At 39.6% G+C, this 12,479-nt stretch overlaps 1 protein-coding gene across 1 annotated transcript in view; it reads left to right on the forward strand.

Moving 5' to 3' along the window:
- USP7 (ubiquitin specific peptidase 7) overlaps positions 1–12,479 on the forward strand; it is a 74,499-nt gene that overhangs the window by 23,672 nt on the left and 38,348 nt on the right. Inside the window, exon 2 of the mRNA XM_074918820.1 lies at positions 6,871–6,975. Coding sequence (XP_074774921.1) covers positions 6,871–6,975 — 105 coding nt within the window. The remainder of the gene's footprint in view (positions 1–6,870; positions 6,976–12,479) is intronic.

Raw genomic sequence — 12,479 nt, forward strand, 5'->3', positions numbered from 1 at the left:
TTTTTTTAAGATCTAGCGTTGGCTACTAGCTCTTTAGTAAATAAATGTCCTTTCTACTTTCTCGCTTTCTTTCCAAAATTGCTAAGGCAAATTTTGACAGCACTGAAGGCCTTTAAACCTTGTCTCCCTAGCTACAAGTCATCTCTCTTCCTGTGCTCATAACACTTTTCTCCCTTAATCTGTAATCTTGCCTCTTGCCTCCCAGTACTTCTCAAGAAGCCTTGAGACTTAGTTATTGTCCTTCATATCTTTCTTGTGTAGAGGTTTATATTACTAGGTACACCCTCTGACGTTGGATCAAGTAATGATGAGGTAATGAACCATGGAGCAAGAAAAATAATAAATGAAACAAAAGCAAATTACCCACCGTTTTGCTAATGTGTGAATTAACTTTTAGCTGTAAAGGCAAATTACATGATTTTTGCAACTCACGGAAACGTCTGTGGCGGCAGTTATCTACACCTTGACATCAGTCCGTAGGATCTTGGAGATTTGTGTACTTCCCCTTCCTCCCATTCTACTGGCCAGAATTGTCTCTGTTACTGTTTCATCCTTTAAAAACGTTTTAGGTGGATTGCTTTATTTTTGGATTCCTTTTGAAAGGCAGCCACACTATAGAAATTGGTTGGTACCTCTTCAGATTTTCATTACAGCAACCTAGGACTGTCTTGAAAAAAAATGAAACCGTGTAGAACACTTTTCATTTAATTCCTTTTCTCCTGAGTCCCTCTGTGCAGTAAGTGGTGTTTGTATTCTAACTGCAGGTAGGGATTAGAGGCCAAATAGTTTCTCTTACTTCTGAAAGGCTGAGTTCTTCCACAGTAAGTGAGGGGAAATTTTTGCTTTGAACACTTCTAGTTGTTTAAAGATTGACTATTGTAAGTTAATTTCATTCAGGTCATAGAGTTGGGAACTTGTTTGGTTAATTTTGGTGTGTGTGGTTGTTTTGGGTTTAGTGTGGGGTTTTGTGTTTTTTTTTTTTTTTTTTTTTTTTAAACCCTGCCTCTTGGGAGTAATGCCTATTAATCTGGCTTTTGTAGCAGTGGTTTCCAGACTTTTGGAGAAGCAAGTCTCTGGAGCCCACAGCGAGCTGTCAGTGTAGTGACATGAAAAACCAGTTCCCCTTGTTCAGTAGACTGCCTGCAGACCACTCACAGGCACGGTCTGGGGAGCCTTTGCTGCACTGTTGTGAAGTAACCCGTTCACATTGGTTTTTCCAGTTAAAGGCAGGTGTTTATTCTTCACGTTATTCTGAGTTTCCTGTTTGCTTTCAAGAAGTACTATTCTGGCTTTCTGAAGGTTTTCTGAATGACTCTTGTCAAGTGCCCTCTTTGCACCACCACAGTTTGGTAACGTTCAGAAAGCTCTGCATTTACTGATTGCTTTAGGAATTTTTTAATTACATGTTTTGATATGCTGCCCAATAATTAGAATAGCAAAGGTTAACTTCATGGCAAAGAGTTGATTATTAAATACAGCACTTGAAATCATTGAATGTGTTTTCGCTATAATTCCTAGCAGTGGTGACTTTTAAAAAAATTATTTTTGTTTTTTTTCTTGTGTGGTATTATCCATGTGAGACTGGCATCCTGAATTATGCACTGAAGAAGTAAACTTTTAGAGGTTTATTTGTTATATTTAAAATACTGATGTATTTAAAAATATTTCTTTTTAAAACTCTTAAAAAGTCTGTAGTATATTCCGCAACTGAGGAGGAGTTAGTGCTGAGGAGGAGTGGCTCAGTGGGGCTGCCCCAGGGGGTCTTTACAGATCCTCTGCTTTCAGGTGGTCCAGTGAGTTCTGCCACTGAGGGGCAAACCTGGACCTGAACTGCATGTTCAGCTTGCAGCTGATATCCTTTGGTCCTGAGGTAGTTTGATTGCTACAAGACTGACTTTGCTCATTTTTCAGTGAGATTTATATAGCCTGACTTTATTCTTATCTCCTACCACCTTATATTTTTTGCTCAGTTAGTCCTTTTTGTCAGTGATCACTCATCCATTGGAATTCACACCCCCTCACCCCTCAATTTATCGTATCTGTACATACAGTTCTATTTATATTTCAAAACAAAGTATTAAAAGACCTTTTAAAAACTTCCATGAATGCTATGATTCTGGAATATCCATTTAGTCCAGCAGCAGGGGAGGAGGTCTTGTGTCTTCAGCTCCCCCCCCTGCTGAAGGCAGAATCCTGGATATGACGTTTGGAGTGTCAAAGTCTTGAAGCTGCTGCCAGCAGTGAATGACTGACTTGTTCAGCCTGCTAACCCTACTGTTGGTGCAGCTCCCTCATTGTTTCTGGGATAACTGAGGAAGTCTATGCAAAAGTCTGTAGTGACATGTAAAAGTACTTGGCACTCGTAATTTCCATCACGAGGCAGTTGTGTGTGATAAATTGTAAGCGAGTTTTTAATACTGCTATTACTCCTTCATTGTGGTCTCTTTAACCTCAAAAGGAAACAGAAATGTTTCATAACCTGCTAGGGAGGCTGCTTCAGTTTCTCCTCTGTGGCTGCCTGATCCAAAAGCTAATGACAAACATTATAGATAATCTTTCAAAATTTGAATATTTGGTGTGATATGAGTCATGACTGAAACCTGTGAAATCAGTAGCTTACTGTCATTGTTAAAGTAGTAGCAGTACCATCATTTCATTGCTGCAATAGTGGAGTCCTTCTGTAGCTTTTGTCCACATGACTGCAAGCATGTATTTACTGTGGAGGAACATATTCTAGATCTTGGAGAGAGGGATGAAATGCTGCAGTACTCCTGTCTTGTAACAGGACTTACGTTGTGCCAAAAGCCACATGATCTTGACAAAATCTTTGCCGGCTTCTCATTAATAGGGAAAACATATGGCAAACTTTGAGATTCCTTCCCTGTAGATTTGAATTACTGTGAACAGTAGAGCAATAGAGCAGTATCTCTTTCAGTGACATTGAGTTCATCTTATTAAACCAGCTGAATCCGTCTGAATAGCTTTTTTTGAGTACAGTCCTTTTTTTTAATCATTGGTGCTATTTTTGTTCTGATTACTTAACAGTGCGAGTATTTGAATATGGTAATGTTAAGGTCATAGTCCATAACAAGGAGATTAAAAAAAAATACTTTCTGTAAGGTCTGGCATCCCATAGCAAGATTGTAGTTTGAGAATTTTGTCTTCTTTTTTGGTCTTTTTTTCTTTTTTTCCCCCTTAGCATCAATTGTAATAACCATTTTTTCTTTCAGGCTTTCATCTCAACACTTCAGTGACTGACTTTAGTTAATGAGCAATGAGAAGGGTGCACCTGCAGTGTCATTTATATATGATCTGGTAATTTGTCTGTCTAAGGTGACGGACACTTCTTACTAACTTCCCAAACTATATTGTCATGCACTAGTTTCTTTCCAGTTACATATGTCAATTTTTAGACATGATTTCATTTCAGCATTCATGATCTTTGAATAAACAAGTGAAAGCTCTCGCTTTGCTCAAACTCACCAGTACCTGAATACCAGTACCTCTTCTTGAAAGGTGACTTAACCTCCAAACTGCAGAGACCCCCCCTTTAAACACTTTGAGCTGTATTGTTTGTTTGAAATGCAGTGGCATGAGTAGGTAGAAAACTCTATATAACCTTAAATGTTTCAGAAGAAATCATCATTGCTATTCTTCATTTTCCTTCCTTTTTGTAATGAAAGAATAGCTACAAAATTGTATGTGTTGCCTTTTGGGGAGATAGGAAACAACTTAAGTGATCTTCACCAAACAGCCTGACAGGGTCTAAAATTCTGGTATTGAAAGCTGTATTTATTTAATATTTTGCAGTACTGTATTTCAAGAGTTAAAAACATTCCATATTCATATTTGTGCTTTGTTTTAATACTTCATTTATGTGGCTTATGGTAGCTTTTGATTGATTAATAGACTGCATCTCTATTCCAAGGATACGATTAAAACTGGGTATTCTGGTCTAGGAACTGACAGATGACATGACTGGGGTGCTGTTGACACCCCAGTTTAAGCTGCATTAAAGACAGCAGTGTATTAATTAGTATGTTTGGTAGGAAGGTTTTTCTGGCTGATGTGGACAGATAATTTTTCTGTTTCTTAATCCTGTATTGTATAATTGAATAAGTCTTTGGCATCATTCTGCTTGAGGCAAAGGAAAACATGTTTCTTAGTTAAATCTTGGTATGATTTGACAATTCTTTCCTATGAGCTCTTAAGGACGAGGAAAACATAAATTACCAGTTTTCAGTGCTGTAGTTGAAAATAAATGTCATACTGCTTGCTAGTAAATCTGTTGAACGAGGACTGTGTTTTGTTTGTGCAAAGTATTTACTACTGTAATAGTCGGATTTTATTAGAAGTTAAAAGTTTTCTCTATTCACAGAAGCCAAAAACATTTGCTAGTGTTATCTGGGTTCCGTATCTGAAAGCTGTGTTACAAAATGTGTGTCAATATAAGTCAGAAAAACCAGCAGTGGCATACATCACGATTCAGTTTATCTTATCACTAAATAGTATCTCTCAGAAGCTGCCTCTGTTTATCTTTTGATTGCTTTTGCTATGATCTCTTCTGCATTTTCTCCCCCCTGTCTGCTAACCATTCATACTTTTGAGGAATGTAGAGCAGTAGTTCTTTATTTCCTTAGCTAAGGATGGGTCTTTCCCCGTGAAATACGGCATCAACATTTAAGTCCTCTGTTAAAAGAATATTTTGGATGAACATTTAGACTGGACTAGTCCTTGGGTGTTTGCTTCAGTTTGTTTCTAGATACTAAGGTGCCTTGATGATAACTTTAGAAAAAATAATAAAAATTCCTAGTATTAATTCAGTGTAAGCAATTGTTGCGTTGCTGTAGGCATGCTGTATGCTTCCAGGTAGGAGAGAAGTGACTCAGAGGACAGCCTCCTTGTTCGACTCTCACCATGCTGCTGTGAAAAGATTAAAAGAAAAAACAGACAAACAAAAAGGCAAGCTGTGGAAATCAACTTAGTGATCTTTCCTTCTTACTCTTTTTGTCCCTTTTCCTGTTCTTGAGTTGCAGCAGTTTAAACTTGCTGTAATTAAGTTATGTTTATTTTAACTTGTTCTGCGGCATTGCCAGTGTGGATAGCTGCTAGAGGGGCTTCTGTGGCTCTGTTGCTACAGAGCCAGTCTTCCTAATAGAATCAAAACTTTAAATCATACTTTATTTTGCTTTTGTACTAATAATAAGAAATGAGAAGGGTGCACACTTCATGTGTATACTGAATGTTTCAGCATATACCTTTCACTCACACCTCAGTGAGATTTGTTGCATCCTCGTAAGCTTCCAAAAGCCACGTTTGAGTATTAAGTTATGATCTTTTGTAGCTCTAATCCAGAAGTAAGTCTCTAACCTGATCTGTTTCTGTTCATGCTCAGGGCAGAGGTTATTAGTTCTCTGGATTTACTAGAAGAGTCAGTAACAGGAATAGGAACGCCAGTAGAGACAGTTGCATTTTCTTGTGTACGGCGAATTGAAATGCGGCTGCAAGGGCATGTCGTGTGGCTGTGTGGAGAAGGGAGGATTGTGAGGCAACTGGTGACGGATCCTGTTTCACTTCTCGCATGCTTTAACCGCAGCGCGGGCCCTAGAGTCCCCTGGCTCTCAGGAGAGCGCAGCGATTGCCATCGCTCCGCCTGCTTCCCGTCGCGCGTGGCTGTCCACCCTGTACGGGGGGAATTCGGCTGCAGTCAGAGCGGAGACGAGCGTCTGGGCTACCTCGTTCCGCTCTTCTCAGCCGTTCTTTCAAAGAGCCGGGCAGCCCTGTCCGCACACAGACGCAGGCAGCCCCCCCGCGCCCCCCCGGTGCGGAGCGGAGCGGAGCGGAGCGCGGGTGGGCAGCGGGCCCGGGGCCGGCCCTGTCCAGGGTGCTGACGGGGCGCGGCTGCCGGGGCTCCCTCGGGAGCCGCCCTGCGCGCCCGCCGCCATGCCTGCACATGCAGCCGGTTCTCCGCGCAGAAATCAGTGACTTCGGGGTGTCTGGGGTGGCGTAGAGCACACAAGTGTATAGCAGGGCTGGTATAGCAAAGAGAAACTTTAAAGAGTGTCTTTTAAGTAGTGGCTTGGCCTTGAGATGGTTGCAAGGGGTTATAGGTTTTATGTCTTGACGATACAGAGTTTATTCAAGATTATGTCCTCTTCCCTGTGATCATAGATGCGCCAGCCATGGAAGGAGGCGTTGCTCAGTTGTTGGATAAGTCAGGAAGAAGCTTGTTCAGTCAAAGCAACGCATCTTTAAAATAGTGGGGTTCCAATTCATGGATTTGTTTTGTATCTCTTGTTTTAAAGGCATTTACATATGTTAAACAGTTACTGTAGCAGAACTTAATAGCACTGATGGCTAGAAAATGCCACCTCTAAAATGTTCATGAGATGGTAAAAGATTTCCAATTTTTCCCAAGTAAGATTTAAATCTTACCATTACATTTGATTAAATGTTTAGGTTTTCTTTAAACGGCAGTAACACTGAAGAAGTCTTAAAGTAAATTATTAATTTTAAAAGTCTGCTATTAGAAACTTGTGTCTGTATAAAAATGTCAAATGCCAGAAAGTAATTTAAAAGTTCATTTTTATTTAATGAGACTTGATTATGAGATGCTGACTATAAGGATATTTTGAAACTTAAGAATCAGTTTGTGCTCTTCATATTTGTATTCTGTATTAATGCGGACTTTTTGCTTCATCCATAAGTACACATCTGTTTGAGGAATTTTAGTTAGACACATACCAATACAATTGTGCTATAATTTGATACTGTTTTGCACAAAAGTGTGCCATTTGTGTGTCTCATAAGCACTGCCTGAGACAGCAATGTTAATATAGCTGTGGTTTTTTTTTTTTCTTTATGTGTTAGCTGGAGATACAGATGATCCTCCAAGAATTACTCAAAATCCTGTCATTAATGGGAATGTAGCAATGGCTGACGGACATAACAACACCGAAGAAGACATGGAAGATGGTAAGCAAATATTTGATAAAAATGTGGTTTGTTGGCTTCTTTATTTTTATGATTTTTGGGGACAAAATGGTCCATGTCTTACATGTGTCCTCTGAACTGCAGCTCATTAAAAAAAATGAAACCCTCTGTAGTTATGACTGCTGGTTTTCTGTATAGGCATCCTTTTAACAGACCTATACAATAGGATTAGGCATCCAAGGGCTTGGGATTTTTTTTCTCTTACTCTTTCTAGGTACTCATTTAAAATTTGCTGAAAGTGATACTGTCCATTGTTAAATTTTGTGGTACATGCCTTTAAAAGCACTGCAGCTGGTGCTTTGCTGAATAGTAATTTTGTCAGTTATGCAATTCCTTCAGGACATTTAGAATCCTTATCTGTCCTACTCTCTTGTCAGGTGGCAGCTGTGATCAGTTTGCCTTTGTATGGCAAGTCAGTGGTAACTATTCTGTTGAGGAACGTTTCCACAGGACACTGTGCACCCCCCTCCCCCCATGCCCTTTTACTTGCAAATGCAAAGGAAAAAGTATGTGTTGATATCCTGTTATTGAAAGAGGACATGTGTTTTGAAATCTTTTTGTTGATCTATTAAATGAAAATAAGGGTGTACAGTTTTTTCTGTTACAGAAGATCAAATAATTTTTAAGTAGGTGTGTCTGGGCTTATTCAAAGAAAATAAGTTTGTAATTCACTTAAGTCTGTTACGTTTATTGAGGAAAATATACAATGATATTTCATTTCTTAGGAGAGGATGTAGGGGGGACTGCTTATTTTGAACTAAAGAAAATTGAATGGGAAGAAGGGAGACAAAATATGAGTGAGATTCGTTCCCTTCTGATTCCCTATTTCATGCTGTTTTGTGAGAGTACATTCAGGACTAGGCTTAAACAGTTATTTAGATTTGTGCAAAATGTTGAGTGATTTTTGTTTGAGGAAAGACAGAGTTTGAGGTTGAAGGTCGAAAAAGTGCTTACTTTCATGTATTCAAGGAACATATAATAAAATACTGATAGAAAATAGTAATGTTCCATGAAGAGAATATGGTTGAAATTCAGGACAAAAGCACCTCATGGTTGAATTGCCTCTGTATCGTTGGCAAAGATAAAGTTTCCTGTGATAAAATTATTGCAATGAAGTAAAAATTAGGTCTGCTTAGCCTATGAATTTTTTTGGTCTGATTACCTGATCTCTTTCAGAGGGCTTTGATATCTTGCTCAGGGTAACTAACTGAGACTAAGATAGGGAAGTCTGGTTTTATCAAAATCAAGTTACCTGTTACAAAAGAATTTAAATGTCTGATGGGACATGCTGTTTGGAGGATGGCAAGAGAAGATCACGTGGATTGACACAGACTCATAAGGACAGCTCTGTTGAACTTCCATTCTCAGTAGTGATATTTATAGGTAGAAAGCCTGATAGTGTTTGCTCTCACTACAGCCAGTAGATAACACATTGGTCAATTAGTACAAAAATTTGTCCCGAAGTTGGTCTGTATCTGCTTGCACAAATTAAGCAAAAAGGACTTAAGCTGCAGGAGCAGGTGAAGAAACCCAGACCATATTGAGGATGGCAAATAATCAGATGTACACCTCTGCATTCAGAATAACATTGACTTTTTAACCAAAAAACTACCGTAAACCAGTTTCTATCATTTATCAAATATTCGACTCTTCTCAGAGAACTGGATATGAAGGTGTCACGGTAGGGAAAAGAAGGATCTGAAATTATTTGTCAAAAGGCTTGTGAAAGCTTCTGTGTTCATGTCAGTACTCGTGTCTCTGGACTTCAGGTATGGTCAGAAGGCGTTGGTCTACTCTGCTGTGGGACATCTTTTAGAGTTAAAATGTGATTATTAAGCAATATTCTAATAGTTCCTTATTATCATATTTGAATAAGGAGTGTCTGGCTACATCTTGGTGCTGTTATAGCTCTGCATTGACACAGATAGAAAATAGTGTTATTGCAAAATATTATAATTGCAAAAACATTCCTGAAGGCTTGCATCATGTAAGTGGATGATGCCTCTTTTCCAAGTCCTGTAAATCTGATTAGTTGCTTGCTGTTGCATTATTGACACATTAGTGCAGTTGCTGTCTTGCTGTTTATTCTCTTGCTATCCTGCTTTGCAGCATGATGCACGTGTCTAATGGACAGCTTGGAGATTCACAGGATAGGAAAAAATGGAGGGAGGCATTGGCCTCTCAGATAAACATGTTCTGTTTTCCATTGCTGTTATTCATAGCAAGTGGGATCAATCTGAGCTGATAAAGAATGCATGAAGAGAATTTAGATACCTCTTCAGTGAAAATCTTAATGAGTTTAATGGTTGCTGTGAAAGAGGTGAAGAGTAGGATAAAAAGTTGATGCGTCCAGTTGGATCATAGAAACCAGATTTCTGGTGACTTTGAGCTGAAGAAACTGCTTAGCACAAAAACAAACAAACAAAAAAAGACTGATAGGATTGGAAAAAAGTCCAGTGGTCCTTCCCTTTGCTAGGCAACTAAGCACAGGCATTGTGAAGAACAGTAACGGGGCAGCAGTGGGCCACCAACAGGACTTTGAGATAAGGCTGTGTTCCGCTAGGCAGTTTGACTGAACCTGTTGCTGTGTATGATGTCTTAGCACATTTCTTCAGCTTTTTCAATGCCATGCTTTGTACAGAGAATGACTTAATGAACCAGGCTTTGTAAGCTGGAATAGCAGCTTCTGCAAATAAAGTAAAAAATAATAAGAGCACGGTTCTGATCAAATTTGTTTGCAGGTGCATCAGTATTCGAAACAGCACACAGAGTAAATTCTCTTAGAAGTTAAAGTTCAAACAGAAGGTCCCTAGCTAAACATAAACTCACAGCTTTGCAATTACCTACCGAAGTCTCATTTCTGTGAAGAATTGCAGAGGCTTGGAGGCTTTCAGGAACATCAGTCTTAGCCATATGCTAGTATTACATGCTGTATTTGGATCATTATTAAAATATTCATAGAATATTCAGCCAGTTTCTCCATTAATAATTCAGGTACAGAATATTTTAATAACCTCAGTGTACTTTAAAGGTAGCAACATTTACTAAGAGAATAAAGAAATCTGCTTTTCTCAAAGGTATAAATGCTTAAATATGTACTTCAGGCTTAAAATGGATTATGTTTTCTGTATTTGGATCTCTGATTCGAATGATCTTTGTCTTACTGAGGTGTCAAATCTGACATCCATCTCATTGGTGAAAAAAACTTCTTTCCATGTAGCAGATATGATCCATTGCATGTAACTTCAGTAGCCATTGTCAGCTGGGTCTGTTCTTCTTACCTTGTGTTGGGGATCATGGGTCATATTTGCAGTTCAAGGATTTATAGAAGTCTCACTTGCCAGTCACTACTAAATTATTCTGCTGCCAATTGCAGTCTTTTATTGGAAACTGGTGGACGTATTTGTGATGGTGAAAAATGGGTTTGTTTATGTGCTCAGAATAGTCATAGCACTATTTAAACTTCATTTTTTAATATAATTCCATGTTTTAATTGATTACACGTGCTAAAAATTTGGGCTTTCTGGAAGGAAAGGAAGGCTGTTACTTCAGGGGGTTGTGTTTTGTATTTTTAAAGAAACTTCTATTTTAGGGTTGACCTATGTTATGAGGCTGCATTTTTGTGGAGTAGTTACTAGTGATTGCTCAGATACTTTACTGAGTACCTTTCTCTGGTGAGCTCTCATGCACAGGCTTTCCTGAAAAGAAATCAAGAAATACAGGCAAACTTTCTCTGAAGCATCTGCAGATGCTGCGTGGGCTGCCTTTTTTAGCTGACACCGTAGCAGCGCTGCTGCATCCTTGTACTGAAGTGCTCTGAAAGCTGCATCAAAGGAGGCAGAAAGCAAACTTGGTCGGCTCATTTGTCAGAAGTGTAGACTAAGCCCCGAAGTACTGATTTTGATCATGAATAGAGGGATGTTCTTGAGCTGGTTTGAGATACACGTGATGCAAGACTGATTTTTAAATTGTTAACTGCTACAGATTTTTTTGTTCTGCCTGCGTATCAAGTTTGAGAGCATACGGCTCCTGTGGCCACAGCCTGTCTGGGTCTTGGCCGTAGAAGACCAGCTCTCTAGGCTGTCAGCAGGCAGTGAGTAGGTAAAATGGGTAGGGGACAGTTCTTAAGTAGGTGATAGACTACTGGTTAGCTACACTTAGATGTAGGGAAAAAAGGAGGAAATAATCCTTTGAACTCGTCCATTGCTGAGGAAGCTGACAGCACAGGGTAATGCAGAGGTCACTGCAGGTGTAGAGCAGAGAGGAAGCTGGTTTCTGCTGTAGTACTGTTCCGTATTGAAGGGTATAAACTTCATACTGTTGCATGTAATCAAGAGGGTTTCATTTTTTAAGTAAGGTAGCACCCAGGGCTCACCTGTTTTTTAAAGAAATCATTCAACACCATCTGCTGTGCTATGCAAAGCTTTCTGAGTGAACAGCTGCTTTGCATGTACAGAAATAATACCTCTGTTGTATACTGTGCACCCTGTCACAGAATTTCATGATCCAATTTCTGGCTTGGTGTCATTGTACCTCAGTGCTTTTCGTTCCGGGAGTCACTGCACGTGTGACGTATCTGCTCCAGCTGTGCATCACCGTGGGTGGCGAGAGAATAGCAGTCTGGCCGTGGGTGCTCTCTGCTGCCCTGGGTGCTACTGGAACCTCCTTACCCCCAGCAGCTAATCTTCCCATGTTACACAGGTGTTAGGTTGAACCACGGAGAAGAAGGGGAGTGTCTTGTGCATACTCTGTACTTCATCCCTGCCCTGTAAAGCGGTTGGGATAAGTTGCAGGTTCCTCCTCCCTGTATGCAAAGTGAAAGATGTCACAATAGAGCCCAGCCTTGTGCCTTCCTGAAGCTGTCGCAGTCTCCAGCACCCTGTTATAGCTGTGTACAACAGAAGCAGAACAGATTGTGGTATATGGAGAACTGAGGGTGTGGGAAGAAGGCAAAATTAGTTTAATTGTGTGTGTCAAAATAAGCTACTTAAAAAATAGTGTCTCATTTAACTTCGTTCTAGACCACTAAAAAATCTCAAAAATTTCACATACCACAAAGAATACAGCACACTACTCTCAGCAAAGGGGTATGAGATTTTTAAAAAGCCCACCAACCAACCAGTGGGGTTCATCTGTTTTGAAAAGATACTGTGGCAAGCAGAAAGCAACTAAGTGGTGGCTGGTATCAAGAGGGCAGCTGAACAGATTGTGAAAATCCTTTGCATGTCTTCCTTCATGCAAGGAGCTAACTTAAACTGGGCTGTGAAGACACTACACAACAAGAAGAGTTAGAGTGGGCTGTGATTTATGTTGTAAAGGATTTGATGTCTCTGTCTTGCTGTACCCGCTGCTTTAGAAGAAGCTTGAGTGGCAGCAAATTCTAGTGCTAAAGAATTACTTAAGAAAATAGTGTACGAAAGGAATGCCTTTTAGTGCTCTGTTTTCCTGAATGGTGTTGCAGTGTTTTGCAAAATGGAAAAAATTGA

This window comes from Athene noctua, chromosome 15 (genome assembly GCF_965140245.1).
Source record: "Athene noctua chromosome 15, bAthNoc1.hap1.1, whole genome shotgun sequence".
NCBI lineage: Eukaryota > Metazoa > Chordata > Aves > Strigiformes > Strigidae > Athene > Athene noctua.